General features: G+C 41.1%; 1 protein-coding gene across 6 annotated transcripts in view; it reads right to left on the bottom strand.

Moving 5' to 3' along the window:
* Positions 1-21027, bottom strand: part of SLC7A2 (solute carrier family 7 member 2) — a 63777-nt gene continuing 42750 nt past the window's right edge. For 2 of the 6 annotated variants that reach the window (XM_060278837.1, XM_060278838.1), the window contains exons 7-12: positions 8274-8413; positions 6206-6308; positions 4550-4752; positions 4038-4204; positions 3214-3322; positions 1-2167 (exon numbers count right to left, since the gene is read on the bottom strand). In XM_060278837.1, coding sequence (XP_060134820.1) covers positions 1968-2167; positions 3214-3322; positions 4038-4204; positions 4550-4752; positions 6206-6308; positions 8274-8413 — 922 coding nt within the window. In that variant the 3' untranslated portion in view covers positions 1-1967. Of the gene's footprint in view, positions 2168-3213; positions 3323-4037; positions 4205-4549; positions 4753-6205; positions 6309-7861; positions 7999-8273; positions 8414-21027 lie in introns of all 6 variants that reach the window. The other 4 variants (XM_035112832.2, XM_060278835.1, XM_060278836.1 and 1 more) reach the window with 3 other exon arrangements.

Below are 21027 nucleotides of genomic sequence, written 5' to 3'. Positions count from 1 at the left end.
GACTTCCTGCTTCCCCACTGGAATCGGAACTCTCTCTGCTTTCCCCTGTGCTCGGGGATGGGCTTGAACTCAGGAGGGGAGGGACTTCGCGATATCCCCTGTCCCTCACACATACATATGCTGCTTCATACACAAATTAATGTGTGGAGAAAACACATGTGTGCCAGAAATACAACTTGCCCATCAGCCACAATGCCAAGTTATGACTGTATACATGAGTGATAATAATGTAACCAAGATGATCTTTTGGTGCATATGCCTGCCTCAAATTTCATTTATAAAATGTTATTTCAAAAAACATAACTGTATTCTTAAATGTTATTTGAATTAGATTTCTTTCTATTCTTTTTTTACTCCACTCTCCCCTCCAAATACCTGTCTCTTTTAAGGAGATGGAACACATTCCCTGAAAAATCTAAATTTCTGTTCATGATTTATACAAAAATGTTAGCTAAGTTATGACTACAGTAGAATCCACTGAAAGAAATAGTACCTCCTGCAAGGGCAAAAAATACACAATGGCTGAATTCAATCCTCATCATAATCCATGTTATATTTATTAAGTGCAGCCTTGCAGGCTGGAAGCTTTCATGGCTATTTTTATTATTATAAATTGTTCTTTAGAGCTGCAGCTGAACCCTAAACCGTGGTTAATCTTAATTATGGTTTGTTAAAATAAGCCAGCTTAACAGCTCATGATTTAAATTTAGTCTATTTCAAACAAGCCACAATTAAGATTACTGACAATTTGTTGGTTTGGGGCAAAAATGCTCTGCTGCGGTTACTCAAAAGCAGAAGTTCAAACTTCCAAATTCCATCTTGTGGCCACGCCAGAGAAGAGGATGAAAGGGGAGAAGCATACAAGCCCGAGGTTCACTACAGCTTGTCCGCATCATAAGCAGCCATGGTTTACTGTGATATCTGAATGCAGCCAATTTATGGCCGACAGTTTCATTTTCCTTAGTTACAGAAATTAATAAATATACTTGGTGGACCAGAGACACGGAAGGTACACAGTTCATCAGTCAATGGACCTAGGGCAGCTACTTACAACCTCAGAGGGTTTACACATTCAGCACTAACACAGGGCAATTCCATAGGTGCACCTGGACTTGAAAAATTCCCAGTTCCCCAGGCACATGCTGTTTGCCACTGTTCTGAAGTTTCTTACATCTTAGGAACCATGTAGCGTGACTTTCTGATTCACCGAGAAGGAGAACTTGGAACACGACTGGTAAAAGGTAATTTCAAAACATTCTATATGGAGCTGATCCATATGTTAGGCATTACAAACACTGCTTTTCAAAAGGATGTTCACGGCATACGTTATTTGCATATACAGTGGCAGCAAAAATTTAACACTTTTTAAAATAGAGAAGCACTACATCACAATGCAAAAGCCAGCCAAGTTTCTGCTCTGTGTATACCCTATGTACTCATCTGGGTAACTGGCTTTTTTAAAAAGGTTTTTTCTTCTTCCCTTTTTTAAATTTTGAGAGGCTAAACAGTTTAGCTACCTAGTTATTTACCACTGCTACGCACATTTTAAAAAGACAGAAACAAGAAAATGTGTCCCCAATAACACAACCTAAAATGGTTCAGCTTCCCACCTTTAAACATTCCTAATTATATAACATTATGCCAATTCAAGTTGTAGGATGGTGCGCTAAGGAAATTCCCAACATTTTTAGCACAACAGGCAAAATCAACTGACAGGAGTTTGTTCCCCTCCACTTTCTTGGCGGTTTTTACTTCAAGCAACCACAATTTGAGGTAAATCTTCACTGGATGAAATATCTAGCAGTCCGTTTACACCAGTATTAATTGTTTTCACAAAGCACAAGTATGTTACTGCTAATCTTTCAGGAGCAAGTGTTTTGCCATTCCAACCCCCCCCCCCCCAAATGACACAACTACATTCCGTTACACTACTCAAAAGACGTATACAGCATGGTAGTTAGCAACCATTAACATTCACTTGTCCTTTCATGTGTAATAAACTGAGCACTTTCACTTGCATTTTCAATCTCGTTTGCTTCTTTTACATAGTTCTTTTTTGGCACTGCGCTTTTTTCGGAGCAGCTGTCGTCCTCATCATCTTCATCTTCCACCCTAGGACGGCCTTCCACACTATGTCGGATGCCATAAGCAAAGTAAATGAAGAAGCCTTCCAGAGGAGAAAAAGAAAGGGGTGTAAGTTTTCTCAGTTTTGTCATATTTCTGTAGCTCTACCCAATATTACAAAAACAGAATACTTGTTCAGGTCTTGGTATCACTTGTGGTCATAGGTTTCTTTAATCCACACTAAGCTTCCATTCTAGTACAGTGGTACCTTGGTTCTCAAACGCCTTGGTACTCAAAACGCCTTGGTTCCCAAATGCCGGAAACCCAAAAGTACCGGTAAGTGTTCTGGTTTTTGAACATTTTTCGGAAGCAAAACTTCCGATGCAGCTGTCAGCTATTGTTTCCGGGGCACCTGCACCAATCAGAAGCTGCACCTTGGTTTTCGAACATTTCAGAAGTCAAACGGACTTCCGGAACAGCTTAAGTTTGGCGCTTTTGCTATTTATTTTGCATTTTTGTTTTTGAGGCTTTTTTGGTTAATTTGTTTTTGTGACTGATTGATTGTGTGACTGCGGAAATGGATAAAAGCCCCCCATCCAAACAATGACAATCATCAGTGCAGGAAAGAAAAAATAATTTTATTTTTTATCATCTACAATACTTCCTTATTTATTTTATAGTATAGTACATTGATTATTGCTTTCATTTAATGGATCAATGGTCTCGTTAGATAGTAAAATTCAGGTTAAATTGCTGTTTTAGGGGTTGTTTTTAAAAGTCTGAAATGGATTAATCTGTTTTGCCTTACCGGACTTCCGGAACAGATTAAGTTTGAGAACCAAGGTACCACTGTATTACTCTCAAAAATTACCGTATATACAGAAATCCCTCATCTTATGTGGGGTTTCAGTTCCAAGACGTATGCGGATGTGCAAGAATTGTGTCCAGTCAAACCTTTGGAACTGCTTCTAGAACCTGCATGCTGATCACTTTGCCCAGCAAGCAAGGTTAAGAGCCTAAATGCTCTTTTTGCACCATGTCTGCTTGGGTCACCCAGTATTAAAATAGCTTTTAAGCTTTTGCCCTTGCTTAGGGGGAGGCAAGAAAAAGTTCACAACAACATTTAGCTACTCATCCAGTAATACCTACCAATCGCCATCCAGATGCTAAACCGGATCCAAGTCTCTCCACTTAGTTGTACCATTAAGTAAATATTCACCAAGATACTCAAAGATGGCAAAAATGGCAGGAGTGGAACCTAAGGACAATTTTTTTACAATTCAGTGTTTTTGACAAATATCCAGTGTGTCATACTTTTAATTAAATTTGTAAAGGGGCTCTACTGAACTGACACATCCATATTTTGAAAATAAAATAAAAGTTATAGGGCAAAGTGTCTTAGTCCAGTTGCAATGTACACATTACCTACTTATACTGCATTTTAAATGCAGAAGTAATGAATTTAATTTTGATAGGCCTGCAACGCGAAGGTGAGGACTGCAATTTAGTGGTAGTACACACATGGGCTACACAAGATTTTATATATGCACAAGGGAAAATAGGGAAAGATAAGATAAGGAAAATGGATCTTGTGGCCCACAGCTTCTGCATTAAAAACAAACTTTTTAAAGATCTGCTGCCCAATTAATCTTCAGTCAATCAAAAGATTGTTAAAAAAATAAATTCATCTAATCTTACACATGTTTCAGCTGTAGTAAAAATGAATTCTCAACTCTTTTTACAGTCCAAGCCAAATTTGCACAAGAACCACTATTTTAGCTTATCACAAAAAGCAACTTTAGCACCATATCAGTCAAGTTCTTTTTAAGGCAACAGCTAACTTATTAATTCAGCTGAAAGGTAGCCACTAAAGCGACAGGATGGTAATCTCCAGAAGGGCAGCTAGTCACACAGCCCCAACCCCAAAAAACTGTTTGTGAGGTTTTGCACTTGATGCCATCACCACTGCTTACCATAAATGCTACTTTCTGCTGACTCTGAGGTTGCCTCCAGATGACAAGTACAATGGTGATAAACAGCACTGAAAGTACTGCAAAGAGACAAATACTCCAAGGCTCCAGATTGGCAAGAAGATGAATCCCGTTGGTGGCCAGAATGCTTAAGCCACAAATCAGGAAAGCTAAATAGAGGCAATCAAAGTAGGGGGGGGACCCAAAGAGAGTATTTCAAAATCTCAAATGTTTATGTGGCATAAAACTTCAGCAATAGTGACAGGTAAAAACCAATAGAATCCTTTATTGTGAATTGGGCGGTCAGAACAAAATTAGACTTGCAGTCATGTCTACACCAATTAATCCGGGGTGCAGAGGCCCCTCTCCCTCTTTTTCCACAGTTTTCCACACTTGAAATTTTGAACAGGTTCAAAATAATAAGTGAATCTGATCTGTCATTTTGTTTAAATGCATTTTGCTTATCAGTTGACATTTCCGAGATAGTCCAAGTATTTAGATAGCTTTTGACTTACCCAACAGACATACAAGAAAGCTAACCATGGTGGCAGACTGTTCCGTGGGCAAACTTGATGGATTAATCAGTGTTTGTAAGCTGAAACTGTGACCTGGTACCATACTCATTTGAGATTCATTCGTACTTTCTCTCTCTGATCCCGCAAGAGCTTCTTTTTCTGCTGAATATTTTGGTTGTTCATAGTTTAAAGTGGGTTGGTACCTGTTTGTGCGCGCGCGCGCACACACACACACAAATACATTTGTGTAAGGTAAGGTTCACAGAAAATAAAAATTAAAGGCACAATGTATTATAATCTACAAGGCCTACAGCAACCAAAATACATGACTCTATATTTTGAGTTGCATTATTGCACCATTTATTTAGTTACTGATATTTAATTCCGGCAATAGAGCTAGAGCTGCCACCAATTCGCAGTCCTACAGTCACTGAAATCTGCATATTACAGTAAGGACATTAAGGTCCAGATTCTCTTAATCTTTCAAAGATGCACAGCAAGTAGGCAAAGAAGCCAGCCTCAGTCACCCCTGGGGAAGTATTGGGCATCGCTGCCTGAAGGAGTCCTGCATGTCTTTGGGCAGTGGCACCCAACAATGCTGGCTATTACACTGCCTAGCCTTCCTCCCTCCCCACCCCCCCAGGAAAGACCAGATGACCATTGGGCACCACTGACTGAAGGCAGCCCATGTGTCCTAAGGCAGCACTGGCCAGCAGCATACCCCTACATAAACACTCAAGCGTTTTCCTTGGGAAATTGCAGGAGGGTTGCCTGACAGGTATGGGGACTGATGATGACCATTTCTGATCTGTCTCTCAATAACTGCACCACTGGCCCCAGAAATCCCTCAATATGGTAAACCCATCAGCCCCAAGAGCAAAGCACAACCAAAGGGGCGAACTCCTTGTCCACAGGAAATTTATAAGGAATCGGAGCTAGGATTAGACCACCAGAGACAGGTCTGCTTTAGTAAACCGAAGATGCATGGAAGACAGAATTTACACAGAAGATTTATTAGGCCAGAGCTATTTTAAGAAAGCATCTCTTTCTAGCTTAGAGGTTCCTTAGTGTTAAGCATTTCTCTTTCTCTAGCTCCGAAAAGGGAACTATTATTCTCTGTGGGTCACTTATTTCATGTTGTTGTTGTTTAGTCGTTTAGTCGTGTCCGACTCTTCGTGACCCCATGGACCATAGCACTTATTTCATACACAGTACCAAAAAGGTGCACATAATAAAACAGAGATATCCAATGTGGTGCCCTCCAGACATTGCTGAATGACAACTGCCACCATCCCCAGGCAGTGAGGGATGATGGGATTTGGAGTCTAACATCATATGGAACGCATTAAAGAAGCACTTAAAGGTGAGAACCACTATGCAACAGAGCTGTATTTCAAAGAAGTTGCCCTAGACGCCAAACAATTTTTATTTTCCCATTCCCCCGTTTACAGCAGTAACTAAACTTGTACAGCAGTGGAATGTGAACTTCTACAAAGTACTAAGGTAGTTGCTCTCATGCACAATCTGCATTTGAAGGGTATTCTGTCTGTTTGTGTAACTTCATGTTTACATAACTTTATGGCAGAAACAAAAACATTTAAGCATTTAGACAACATTACCTTACAAATTATTTAATAACCCCAAATTGGAACTCACCTAAGAATGAGGACACACGCTGCTACTAGCGAGTACGCAAGAAGCGTACCAATGGACATCATATCTACTAAAGCTTTTAGGTCAAAGAGAAAAGCCATCAGAGCTAGAAAAACAAGACAAAGCAGAGCTAGTATTAAAAACATGTCTGTAATAAGCTGAAGAGGAATATTTGCTACCATCTCCATTAACGTTTAATTCTTGCCCTTAAGGGTCTTTAAAACGTTTGTACAATTTGAAGCAAACCATTGTCTTCTAAACGTTTTATGGCCCAAATTAAGATTTTAGTAATACAGTAGTATTTTATAACCATCAGGGGAAATGAGTTAATTCCCCTCTGAAATTTGGTGCCATCAGGGCTTTACACAGTAGTTTCAATACTTGGCTTTCACATGAGAAAATGGTATAAACTAATTTTGCATGACAGACACCATTAATTTAAATACATGCATAGACATAATAGGCAAAATACACTGTGGGCATCTCCCGTGCAATAAAATGGGAGTTAGGTAAGCTGTTTCTGGCTCATATCTCATTCATTTTAATAGGGCACAAATAGGAAATGTTCCTGGTACGCTGTGCCCATATCAAATCTTGCTTCTTTTCTGTTACTATACAAAGCTCATGCAATGAATTAAAAGTGTTGAGCTTTCAAGCACTCATAAAAGATAATCTCTCTTTAAAACAGTGTTAAAACTAAGCAAGTACCGTATTTGAGGGCTTATGCAAGGCACAGATGAAAAATGTTTTTGAAAAACAAAACCCAGTACTGTTGTATTCTGCCGAGGTAATGCTAGCTGCCTGTACCAAGGGTTTAAAACCAGTAGCCAGTCTCTAGCAAAACTATTTCCCCTTCCCAGGCTACAATTAGCCATGGTATGGCATGTGCATCAATGCAAACCATGACTTATGTCCCTCCAAAAATGGTCTGCAATCCTACTTCAGATCATAGTTTATATAGGTAATGTGTACCTATGCTTAATGCTAGGAAGTCATGATTTTGAGGGACACAGAGATGTATTTACAGTGTCTATTTCAGAGGGGCAACTTGCTATTGGTTCAGTTGTATCACTTATACTTTTAACTTAAAACTGTTTAACCTTCATACAATTATATCACTATGAATAAACAAAGTCTAGCTTTAACATATTGAAAAGTTAGAAGCTATCAGAGGTATCATTGCATTTTCATTTGAAGTCACAGAAAACTGCAACCAATATTTGGAAGACTGCACTAAGTCCACAATTTAAGAAAATGGTTATTCTCTAAATTACCTATCCTGACACCTCTGTCTATCTGCTTTCTTTTTTGCAAACTTTAGCCATCAAAAGTTATTGCAAAATTCAATGAGAGAGCAAGGGCGTTTCATAGCTATTCACCCACACTTCCATCTTTGCATATGCATAATAAGGTACCATTGGTCACAGCAGAGAAAAGCTTTGGAGAAGTCCTCCAATGAGCTTGCTGCTCCACAACCAGCACCAGCACCAGCACCGCCACCACAATTCAGAATTGTTGCTTCTTCTGATTAGTCAGCAGCTTTGTCCCCAATTTGCATGCATAGAAAGTTAGCAAGCAGGCCCATCTTATTAACATAAATTTTGCACGTGAAAACTGGGTTCAGGTCCCAATTAGGCAAGACCTGCTTTAAGAGCTTACCGGAGATGAGCCCTGCTGTCATTGTGGCAGCAACTGGAGACTGCCTCTTGCTCACTTTGGCAAGAAATCTAAAGAGTAAACCATCTCGTGCCATGGCAAACAGAATGCGGGGCAAAGGGAACATAGAGCCCAGAAGACTAGAACAAAAAAAATTGATTGTTCAAATGCCACAGTAAGAATATTATGCACTAACAGACAATCCGAAACACAGACATGGGGGAAAGGGAAACTGTATGTGTAAAATGCACTTCCAATAACCAAAAACGAGGCTTGAGACAGACACCCAAGGTTTAATGGTTGAACTCTTGAGATTCACATTTTATCATTTGAGCTGCAACTGCTTCAGAATCTACATTTGATCATGGGTGAAGATGTCCCTTTTCCTGATAAATAAATCCACTTGGCACCTCACCTGCTACAGCACCTGATGACAAAGTAGCAACAACAGGAGTCTTCGTTTTGGGATTGATACGAGCTAGACATTTGAAAAGCAACCCATCCTCCGCCATAGCATAGATTACACGTGGCATTGGGAAAATGGATCCAAGGAGACTGGATAAAAAGCAAAAGAACATGCAACATGGCCAACACAAAGTCATGCAATGCATTAGAGCAAAAAAAGAAAGAAAGAAACAATGCCAATTAACAGCATACAATACCAGAAATGTGGGATGGGATGGAGATAAATTGTACATGAGACACACTGCAGTTAAGACGCAAGTTTCTTCAACCATTCAATTAATTTTTATATACTGTGTGCAGGCTTTTTTTTTTTAATGCACAGAGTACTTTGCAGCCTTTATGGTCTCTTTCAAACACTTTCAGGGATCACAGAATGCATTTGTCTGCATGGAGCAACACCCTCACCTTCTTCACCACAGAGATCACATTACATCTGTCACAGGCACGAAGATTTCCTCACAATATTTGGAGGGGTGGAACCTCAACTGCACTTTTCTACTTGGGCGTTGCAAGGTCCTCACAGTAAAATTCTTGTGTCGTTATTTCCTATATCCTCTGAAGAGAGGTTTGTTTCAAATCTAATTAAGCGATCTGTCCTATGCCAATGATTAAGGCAAAATTAATATTCCTACTCACATTTCAAAGATAAGCTGCTGACACGAAACCTCCAGATTTGCAGAGCAAGGCCACAAAATGTTAGATTAACCTGGTGAATTGTAATGGTAACTCTTGTGGTTTACTTTTTTTTAATTGACTGAAAAATCTATCAATTTAGTTATTACTATCTTAATGCTATATATTACACCATTAGTAACTTGTGATCATGTGATTTGTTTTATTTATGATTTTTAGAATGCCTGTAACAGTTGTACTCAAAACCGAAGAAAGTTGAGCCTTTACTGCAGTTTCCCCCCAAAACGGTATACCAGTAGAAAACATGTAGTAATACTTGCAATGCAATTAAGCTTTACCAGCACCTTGAATGATTGCACCAGGCAGCAGGATTGAAACAGGCAATATCAGAAAACACTTTTTAAAAATGCCAGTAACCAATTATATCATGTATTAAGTCATTTAAGACTAAAACTTCATTCTTGTTAAGTACCTCTTTGCCCAATCTGTGTTCTAACGGAATTCTCATGCCAAATAGGATAGGGGAAACAATCAGACAGACCCAGTAATCCAATCCTCCTGGACTTGGTCTGCTCCAGAATCTGCACACTGCCAGATTCCCAGGTATTTTATGGGTTTTTTACAGGGAGGCCCAAGGTCTGTGGTCCTGCCTGCTCTCTTGTAAACATTAATCCCAGTCAGCTTGTATGCAGTGCCCCTGCTGCAACAGACCCATCTGGAAGCACTGGGACACTATCAGGAAACTAGGGGTGATATGTCTACATTTGACAAAAGTGAACTAAACATGACATCTTACTTAATTTGCTGCAGGATGCTAAATAGGTCACAGTGTATGATTAGGGTTGCCAGACTCAATAGAGGACAGGACTTCTGTGCCTTTAATTGCCCTGCTCTCTTTTGTTTTTTTTTAAATATATTTTTATTAATTGTTTTATAAAACACAAATTTTCAAAAACATAAGAATACAAAAACATAGAAATACAAAAATACCAAAATACCAAAATACATCAACATCAAACAGAACAAAACAAAAACATATCATCTTCAATCCATTTTTATATTCATTGTCTTTTGGCTTCCCCAGTTCCCCACTAACTGATTTTCCTTTTTTATATACATCTGTAGCAGTTTCTATTTCATCTTTCTTACCCATCGTATAATCCCTTTAACTCTTCTTATTTTCATCTTTCTACCATCCACCAAAATTTACTACTTTTAACCTCATATTTTCTCCCTATTGCCTTAACTTCTTTATTTCCCTGGGTGTTCAGAATCCTAATTATCAAATACTTTCCCTATATATATTTTAAACCTCCTCCATTCTTTTTCAACTTTGTCACTTGTTTGGTCCCGGAGTCTTCCTGTCAATTCTGCCAGTTCCATATAGTCCAGCATTTTCATTTGCCATTCCTGTAACGAGGGCAATTCCTCTTTTTTCCAATATTTTGCTATTAAAATCCTAGCAGCTGTGGTGGCGTACATGAACAAAGTAACATCGTCTTTGGGAATTTCTTCCCCTACTATTCCAAGTAGAAAGGCTTCCGGTTTCTTCAAAAATGTATTTTTGTAAATCTTTTTCATTTCATTATAAATCATTTCCCAGAAGCCTTTTATCTTAGGGCATGTCCACCACATATGGTAGAATGAGCCAACATCCTCTTTACATTTCCAACATTTGTTGTCACTTTTGTGGTACATTTTCGCTAACTTAACCGGCGTCAAATACCATCTGTACATCATTTTCATCAGATTCTCTTTCAACACAGTACATGCCGTAAACTTCATACCCTTCTTCCACAATTTTTCCCAATCCGACATCATCACATTGTGACCCAAATCCTTGGCCCATTCAATCATAACCGATTTTGTTTGTTCATCTTTCAAATGCCATTCTAGCAACAAGTTATACATTCTGGACAAATTCTTGCTATCTGTCTCTAATAATTCTATTTCTAATTTCAACTTTTCTGATTGGAATCCTATTTTTTTATCTAACTTGAATGCTTCATTTATCTGCACATACTGAAACCAGTCGCTCAACCTATCTTTCAATTGTTCATATGGCCTTAACTTAAATTGGTTTCCCACCTCCATCAAAATGTCTTTGTATTTCAGCCTATTTTCATCCATATTTGTCCTTTTAGGTTTCTTTGCCTCAAGTGGCGAAATCCACCTAGGAGTTTTTCTTTCCAACAAATCTTTATATCTAATCCATACATTAAACAACGATTTCCTAATTATATGATTTTTAAAACCTTTATGCAACTTTACTTTATCATACCATAAATATGCATGCCACCCAAATGCATTATCATGGCCCTCCAAATCCAACAAATCATCATTGTCTAGCAAAAACCATTCCTTCAGCCAACAAAAAGCTGCAGCTTCAAAATAAATCTTTAAGTCTGGCAAAGAGAACCCTCCTCTTTCTTCTCCTGGCTGCCTACCTTCCAAGATGGCGCCGAGGCAAGTTCTCTCTGAGTCCCGCTTATGTGAGTAAGAGCATCTTTTAACAAATACGCCGATAAAGAAGTGCAGGGCAGAAATAATTACCAACCTCCTTCCCTTATCACCAACAAGACTCCGACAAGATCTTTGAAAGACTCTGGGAGTTGTTTGAAGAGCTCGTAAATTCTCCTCCTCCGCAGTTCCATAGCCTCCATAGCTTCCCAGACTAACGCTGGACTCCTTAAATTAGCCTATATCATTCTGAGTCAGCTATGGTTCTAACAAGACAGTGTTATAAGGAACTGGGTATATCACCTCTATATCCTGAGGAAAGCCTTTTAAGAAAAAAGCAGACCAAAATTCCAACTTTTTTTCAATCAAAAGGGGAAGGATTAAAAAACCCAGTAGACCCCCACCCACACGAATGGTCTTTGGATCATGCTTGGAACAGGTGGGAGGAAACACCAAATGATAAAGTGGCTGAAACAGACCTGGCAACGGAGTTGCAACAAGCAGCGTTAGCAAATAAGAGCCTCGTCGCCCACTCAGATCATGAACCACCTCAGGAGCAGGGGCCTTTAAGTGGAAACCCTGATTCTGGACTAAATGTGCCCAGTTCACCTCCCTCACAGGAATGGGATAAACAGCAAGGCAACATCGGATTACAATTCACGCACAGCCACTTTTACCTTCTGTCTGGGATGTATGAAGACTTGTTTAGAAACTATTCTTCACAGATAAATAAAGACCTGAAGCTGATAAAAAACTTTCTATCAGAAAGCCTGAGCCTGCTTGCTACCTTAATTGAACTAATTAAGAGACAAGAAAGGCCTCCACCTCATGAATCAAATAATAATATATCCAATGATAATAAATGCCAGTCAGGCACTGAAGTCACGGAAATTAACTCCTCTACACCTCGACAGAAGGAAAGTCCCCTTGTGGTCAGGAAACTGTCCTTAAAGAGAAAGCGACAGGTACAAAAAAAGAAAAAGCCCAAGAATATCAAAATGGGCCGCTGCTCCGGAAAATTGTACTACCAGACCAGGAAAATGAACTTCCCAAAGCTCTTCAAATTGCTGGAGGACTCAATAACAAACAACCCTTCCACAATAACGAAGAAAACTGTCCAAAAGCCAAGCTCTTCAACAAAACACTCTCTGGCCGTGCTACAAAACAGTATAGAACCTACACTGCTACCAAGCGATGACTCTGAAAAACAAAAGGACCCCTCGACGCTTAAGCAAACAAGTTTACATAAGATGTCCGAAGGAATCATTGCCCATTCAAATCAATCCAAAAAGGTGTGTGATAAATTAATCCAAAATGGCTGGAATTTAATTTTAAACAAGCATAAACTTGTTTTTACAATCCCACACAATAATAGAAACTTCCTAATGTACAACCACAGGGAAAGTAACTTTCGGACGAAAATTGACCTTGCTATTGGGGGCTTTATGAGATTAGACAATATTAGAAAGGTAACATTTCTCTCAAATGATAAGTTATACAGCAGGGCAGTGGTGACTTTTAAAGACTGGATGGCAGTTAAGCAAGTATTATCAAACAGAGATAAATTCCTGAAGTCTGGACTGCGGATAAATCGCCTTTTTGAAAACATTGGAGCTCCCTCACCAGTTTTAGAGAACTACAAGTCTGGCAGATCCAACATTGGTTCTACAGAGTCTAGCAGTATGGCAAATCTTAAGTCTTCACAATCAGACACAGTTATAGCCTACACCCGGGAGGTCAAGCTCCCCAAAACTCAAATATCTATTAACAAGCCCAGCAAGGTGGAAAATCCTAAGCCACCACAGCCAGACATTACAAAAAATGAAACCCGCCTCCAGGATAATCCTAAATCACCACACCCAGTCACTGTTAAAACCCATCTCCATGAGAATAAGCCCCCCAAACCCCAAACATCATTTAGCAAGGAAGGAAATGATTTTATTCTAAAGAATGGGCAATGCCTGATGGCCAATCTAGAGCAACTTCAGCAGTCTCAGGATACACTGATCGATGAACTCTCGGCCCTAAGAAAACATATTTTCCTTCTAGCTCCTCCGGCCCCTTTGGATTATTATTACGCCAATCACAAAACAAAGCCCCTATCTAATGAGGAGTGGTTGGCATGTCAATACCTGACCCCGGAAGAAATGGGCCCCCCAACACTTCCTTCAACACCAAAATTGACAACACACCAAGTTGAACTGGTGCAGCCTAGGCCTGGAAATGGTTCAGTCTTTGTGGACAAACTTGGCACTTTAGAAACCATTCAGGCAGAAGACTGACACAGGAACCCAGGGGACGGGTGCCTTGATGGACAAACTGTGCACTTTAATTTAATCCGGGATGTGGCGGGAGGGGCTATACTTATACCTATTGGAGATGTCTGTCCATCCGATTCTACATATCATCATTATATCCTTCCTATTCAAGAGACTGGGCCTAGGGCAGATCTGTTATTGAAGGGACATCACTCCTTTGGGGAGGACGCTAACACGGGGCTAGGGATCACCACTGTCGATGGGCGAGGGAGGTATGGTGGTGGGGGTAGATTTCACAGACGAAGGGTTTTGAGATGTGGTGATGCTCGAATCCCTTCCAATCTACGCCCCATCCCGAGGGACGAGGGTAGGGTGAGCAGGGATTATCCACCTCCGTCACTGGTGTTGTGCAATGCCAGGTCCATAGGCAATAAAACCGCCACTATGCGAGACTTTTTTATCTCACTGGGGGTTGACCTGGCTTGTGTGACGGAGACCTGGGTACGTGAAGGTGAAGTAGTTGCATTACATGAAATAACACCCCCTGGGTTCTCCGTCCTCCACCAGTCACGGACTGTGGGTCGGGGGGGAGGGGTAGCGCTGTTAATCCGGGAGGATTGCTCTTTCAGGGCTCTGCCATCACCATCAATCACCGGCATTGAATGTGTTGGCCTAGTGTGGGGCACCAAGGAGGGCTTGGCTGTCTGGCTGGTGTACCGACCACCCAGCGCACCAGCAGCCACCCTGTCGGACCTGTTGGAGGTGGTGGCCGGCTGGGCCTTGGAGTTCCCTAACTTATTGGTTTTGGGGGACTTCAACATCCATGCTGATGCCACCCCCTCCTCACGGGTTCCGGACCTGGTGTCTTCCATGGCGACATTAGGGCTCTCCCAGTTTGTTTTGGGTCCCACACACCAAGCAGGCCACACGCTGGATTTGATTTTTGGTGCAGGTATAGATGTGATCATGTCCCCAATTATGGAAGTGCCATGGTCTGATCACTACGCTCTGAAAGCCAGGATTGACTTACCGCCTCTGCCCCGCTTGGGTGGTGAGCCGATTTGGGCTCGTCCGCGAAGGCTGATGGATCCTGATAGATTCCGTCAGGCTTTACGGGACCCTGCTCCCCCTGGTGGCTCGTTAAATGAGCTGGTCGAGAACTGGAATAACCGGCTCTTGGCGGCCATTGATGAGATCGCACCTAAGCGCCCTCTGCAACCCCGCCGAAACCGGGCCCCTTGGTTCACCGAGGAACTTCGGAAAATGAAGCGGGACCTCAGACGGCTTGAGCGAGTATGGCGGCATACTCGCGACGGAGCCTCAAGAACATCTTATAGGTCGCTTATGAAAACCTACGAGATGGCGGTGAAAGCCACAAAGAAGTCTTACTTCTCAGCTTCCATCGCATCCGCTAGCTCTCGCCCGGCACAACTTTTTCGAACAATCAGGTCTCTAACAACCCTTGAGGATCAGTCAAATTTAGGCACTAATTCGACCCATAGCTGTGAGGCATTTGCGAGCTTTTTTGCGGAGAAAGTCTTGACACTTCGCCGTGACCTTTCTGCCAATTTTGATACAATAGCGGAACTAGAGGCCCCTCGACTGTCTTCGAGTTTAGTATTGGACCATTTCGACCACATACTCCCCGCTGATGTAGACAGATTCCTCCAGGCTGGGAGGCCCACCACTTGCTCCCTAGACCCCTGCCCGTCCTGGCTGATTAGAGCGTGTCCAGACGAGGTACGGGGCCCCCTGGTTGAGATTATCAACTTGTCTCTCAGTTCAGGGACTTTCCCAGAGGAGTTGAAGGAAGCAGTGGTGCGTCCGCTCTTAAAGAAAGCATCGTCAGATCCGCTAGATCTATCCAATTATCGCCCTGTTTCAAATCTTCCATACTTGGGTAAGATAATTGAAAGAGCGGTTGCCGAACAGCTCGGTAGGTTTCTGGATGAAACATTGGCTTTAGATCCATTCCAGTCCGGCTTTCGTCCCGGCCACGGGACCGAGACAGCACTGGTCGCCCTAACAGATGACCTCCGTAAACAGCTGGATCAAGGCGGGTCGGGGCTGCTGATTCTTCTAGATCTGTCAGCCGCCTTCGACATGGTCGATTATGAGCTTTTAGACCACCGCCTTGCCGACGTGGGGATTCAGGGTACAGTCCAACAATGGCTGCGTTCCTTTATCTCAGGTCGGGGACAGAGGGTGGCGCTGGGGAGGGGGTTGTCACCGCGGCACTCCTTGGTGTGTGGAGTCCCGCAAGGTGCAATCCTTTCCCCAATGCTTTTTAATATCTTCATGCGCCCCCTTGCCCAGATTGTCCGGAGTTTTGGGCTGGGTTGTCATCAATATGCTGATGACACCCAGATTTATCTGTTGATGGATGACCGTCCTGCCTCGGCCCCGGACACATTGACCAAGTGCCTGGAAGCTGTTGCTGGATGGCTACGTGGGAGTCGGCTGAAGCTAAATCCTTCGAAGACAGAGGTCCTCTGGCTGGGTCGGGATGACATGGGGCGGGGGGGCCAACTTCCATCTTTCGCTGGGGCCCAATTAGTGTCAGCCCCTTCTGTCAAGAGCTTGGGGGTAACCTTGGATGCCTCCCTTTCCATGGAGGCACAGGTTGCAACCACAGCCAAGGTGGCATTTTTCCATCTCCGCCGCATTAAGCAGTTGGTCCCCTATCTCTCTCAACCTGATCTAGCCACAGTGATCCATGCGATGGTCACCTCTAGGCTTGATTATTGTAATTCGCTCTATGCGGGGCTGCCCTTGAAACTGACCCAGAAACTCCAGCGGGTGCAGAATGCCGCGGCGAGGCTCCTTACGGGGTCCCGGCTGCGGGATCATATTCATCCAGTGCTTTACCAACTGCACTGGCTCCCGGTGGAGTACAGGATCAGGTTCAAGGTGCTGGTTTTGACCTTTAAAGCCTTATGCGGCTTAGGACCCTCGTACCTACGGGACCGCCTCTCCCGGTATGACCCACAGAGGACATTACGGTCCACAAATAATAACATATTGGAGATCCCGAGTCACAAGGTGGCTAGGCTGGCCTCGACCAGGACCAGGGCCTTCTCAGTACTGGCCCCGACCTGGTGGAACGCTCTGTCCCAGGAGACTAGGGCCCTGCGGGATTTGTCATCTTTTCGTAGGGCCTGCAAGACAGAGCTGTTTCGTTTGGCCTTCGGACTGACGCAGTCTGACCCCACGGTTACCCTCCCCTAAGGTTTTATTTATAATGGTTTTATCTTATTCGTAGATTTTTAATTTTAAAATTGAATTTTAACATTGTATTATTCTGTTGTTTTAACTGAAATGTTTCTTTTATATTTGTGTTGATATTATTTGTTGTTAGCCGCCCTGAGCCCGGTCTTGACTGGGAAGGGCGGGGTATAAATAAAAATTATTATTATTATTATTATTACATCTGTCAAAAGTTTATATTTAATCCTAGGTTTCTTCCCTTGCCAGACAAATTTAGACAATGTCTTCTGCCACTCTTGAAAGCATTTCATCTTATCTACTATCGGAAGAGCCTGAAATAAAAACAACATTCTCGGCAATACATTCATTTTAACAGTTGCTATTCTGCCCATTAAGGACAATTTCAATCTTGACCATATTTCCAGATCTCTTTTAATTTCATTCCATAACTTCTCATAATTATCCTTATAAAGATTCAGATTTTTTGACGTCATATTTACTCCTAGGTATTTCACCTTTTTCACACATTTCAGTCCTGTGCACTCCTCTACTCTTTGTCTCTCTTGCATCGTCAAATTCTTTTCTAGTACTTTAGTTTTCCCTTTATTTAACTTAAAACCTGCCACTCTACCAAACTCTTGAATTATCTGCAATACTCTTACAGCACTGTGTTCAGGGTTCTGCAAAGTCAATACTAAATCATCTGCAAAGGCTTTTAACTTATATTGTTTTGTACCCACTGTAATTCCTTTAACACCTTCATCACTCCTTATCATATTCAGCAAAACCTCCAGGACAGAAATAAATAGCAGGGGGGAGAGTGGGCACCCTTGTCTTGTTCCTTTCTCAATTCTTATCTCTTCTGAGACCACATTATTTACAATGATTTTCGCTCTTTGCTCAGAATAGATACCATTAATCCCATTAGCAAAATTTTGGCCAACCTCCATTTTTGCAAAGTTTCGTTTCATAAAAGTCCAAGAAATATTATCAAAAGCTTTTTCGGCATCCACAAAAATTAACATTGCTTTGGTGTTTATTTTCATTTCCAATCTCTCCAAAATGTCTATTATAATTCTTACATTGTCCTTCATATGCCTTCCAGGCAGAAATCCTGTCTGGTCCTTATGTATCAAATCCTTCAACACCCTTTTCAATCTCGATGCCAAAATGCTAGCATATATCTTATAATCCACGTTTAGTAAGGAGATTGGCCTATAATTCTTGACCTGCGTCTTATCTACGTCTGGTTTTGGTATCAGAGCGATAAAAGCGTCTTTCCAAGTCTCTGGTGCCTTGCCCCCCCCTAAAATCTCATTTGCTACCTCCATTAATGGTTGAATCAACCAGTTTTTTAATGTTTTATAATACTTGGAGGTCAGTCCATCAGGTCCTGGGGCCTTGTCGTTTTTCAACTCTTGGATTGCTGTTTCAACCTCTTGTCTTGTAATCAACCCATTCAGTAGGTTCTTTTGCTGTACTGGAATTTTCTGTAGTCCATTTTCCTTTATAAACTTCTCTATTCCATCTAAATCTTCTTTCTCCCTTTTGTATAACTGTTTATAATATCTTGTAAAGCATTTCCTTATCTCTGCAGGGTTCTCAATAGATTTTCCTTCATCCATAATCTTTATTATTGTATTTTCCTTTTGCCTTTTCTTCAATTGCCAGGCCAACAATTTCCCACATTTATTAGCTGATTCAAATGATCTTTGCTTCATTCTTCTGATTTTCCATTCGATTTCTTCATTTATTATTTGGGAATACTGTACTTGCAAGGCTTTTATCTCTTTTTGGACTTCCTGGCTTTTTGGATTGTCTCTCAACTTTTTTTCTTTTTCTTTCAACTTGTCCAAAATATTTTCCTTCTTTTCATTTCTCGCCTTCTTCCAAATTGCATTCTGCTGGATCAAAAATCCTCTCATTACTGCTTTACTAGCATCCCAAACCACTCTGATATTCGATCCTTTATTCAAATTTAATTCAATGTTTTCTGGGCCTTATTGTTTATCTGGTCATTTCTCAATAAGGAATCGTTCATTCTCCATCTAAACGAACCCTGCAGATGTTGTTTTAACTCCATTAATACTGCGTTGTGGTCTGAATAAGTTCTGGGGCATATCTCGCTTTTTGTGACTTTTGGACACAAGTCCTTTGTAATCCAAATGTAGTCCAATCTACTTCCTGACTTTTGCGAGTCCGAAAAAAAAGTAAACTCTTTTTCCAATGGATTTCTCAGCCTCCATACATCTACTAAATCAAGGTTCTCCACTAAATCAAAGAATGTCTTTGGAAGCCTTCCATCATTAGATAACTTTTGTCTTTGAGATCTATCCATCATAGTTGACACCGCTCCATTAAGATCTCCCATCATTATAATCTTATAATCCAAATAGTCCAACAACGCAGTATGTATATTTTTAAAGAAGTCTGATTTAGCTTCATTTGGTGCATATATTCCAAGTATCAAACACTTTTCGCCTTGCATAGATATTTCCACTGCAATATATCTCCCTGCTTCATCCTTGAACAGCAATTTAGGGTTATATTTTTCCTTTACGTAGATGACTATTCCTCTTTTCTTAACTTTGTCGGAAGATATAAATTCTTGACCCAATGACTTGTTTTGTAGGATTTTCCTATGAGTCCTAATTACATGAGTCTCTTGTAGACAAATAATATCCAAATTCTGTTTTTTAACCACATGATATACCTTCCTTCTCTTAAAGCATGAATTTAGTCCATTCACGTTCCACGAAAGTACTCTTAACGCCATCTTGTCTTACTCTGTAGTGGGCTCGTCTTCCCCTGGCCCTGCGCCTGTCCCCGATCCTGCTCTTGCGAACAGATCTAGATTGAAAGCTCCTGGTCCTGCCCCTGCTCCCAAATCTTGGCTTCCTCCAATTGGTGTCTTAAAATCCTCCGCGTGACTTTCCAGGAATCTTCTTTTATCCTCCACCGATCTAATCTTATACTCCTTTTGTTTATATTTGAATGCCAGGCCCTCTGGAAATTTCCACTTGAAAAAAATATTTTTCCTTGTCAAAATCGTTGTCAGGTCTGTATATTTGTTTCTCTTGGCCAAAAAGAATTTAGGCGTTTCTTTAAACAAAATTATTGAATGTTGAAGAACTTCAAATTTTTTCTGGTAGTGGTGACCTAATATCTTATCTCTTTGCTCCTTTGTTTGAAAGACCACTATACAATCATTCAGGAAATTAGAATCTTTTTTCTTTTTTGGGCCTACTCTGTAGGCCCTCAAAATAGTGGCTTTTATCTCCTCTTGATCCAGGCCCCACCAGCCAGAAAATTCTTGTGCAATTAAGTCTCTTAAATTTCCTTTTCCCTTCTCCAACTCCGGCAAATTCCTGATTCTTAATTGATTCTCCTTATCTTTTAATTCCAAAAAAGCAAGCCTTATTTGCGTCTCTTCCTGCAATTTTTCTAGATCCGTTAATTTAGTTGTTTCGATATCTGTTACTCTTATATTTAATCCAGAGACCTGTGTTTTCACCTCCTGAAGATCTTTTTTCAACGCTCCAAATTCCTCTTTGAATTCCTGGAGGCACTTTGTAATGGCTTTCACCTCTGTAGTTAAGCCTTGCAGACTTTGCTTATTTTCTTTCATAAATTCCAAAATCTGCTCTTGAAAAGCTTGGTCTCGGGATTCCCTCCTCAATTGCATTTTTTCTCTGTGCCCGACATTTTTTAATTGTAGATTCCAACTTTGTAATTACCAAATAATTTGTAATCCACAAGGCAGCTAATGTGCCAACAATCATACCATCCAGTTCAGAAAAATTGTAATCCACACAGCAGCTAATGTGCTTTCTACTTAACCATTGACTTTGAAACTGGTAAAATTGTAATCCACACAGCAGCTAATGTGCTTTCTACTTAACCATTGACTTTGAAACTGGTAAAATTGTAATCCACACAGCAGCTGTTGTGCCCTTAATTCCAGAAATAATTATACTCCAAAGAAATTGTAATCCCTTCAGCCTCTGATGCCTTCTTTGCAAATTCCCCAATTTTGTAATCCACTCAGCAGCTAGCGTGCTGGACCAAGAGTTCTTCCACCATTAAAGTTATTTTGTAATCCACACAGCAGCCAACGTGCTGGAAATCATGTACATTTTCCACCAA

Source organism: Zootoca vivipara, chromosome 9 (genome assembly GCF_963506605.1).
Source record: "Zootoca vivipara chromosome 9, rZooViv1.1, whole genome shotgun sequence".
Classification (NCBI taxonomy): Eukaryota; Metazoa; Chordata; class Lepidosauria; order Squamata; family Lacertidae; genus Zootoca; species Zootoca vivipara.
The sequence above is the reverse complement of the archived record's forward strand: the minus strand, read 5'-3'. Positions and strand labels throughout refer to the sequence as shown.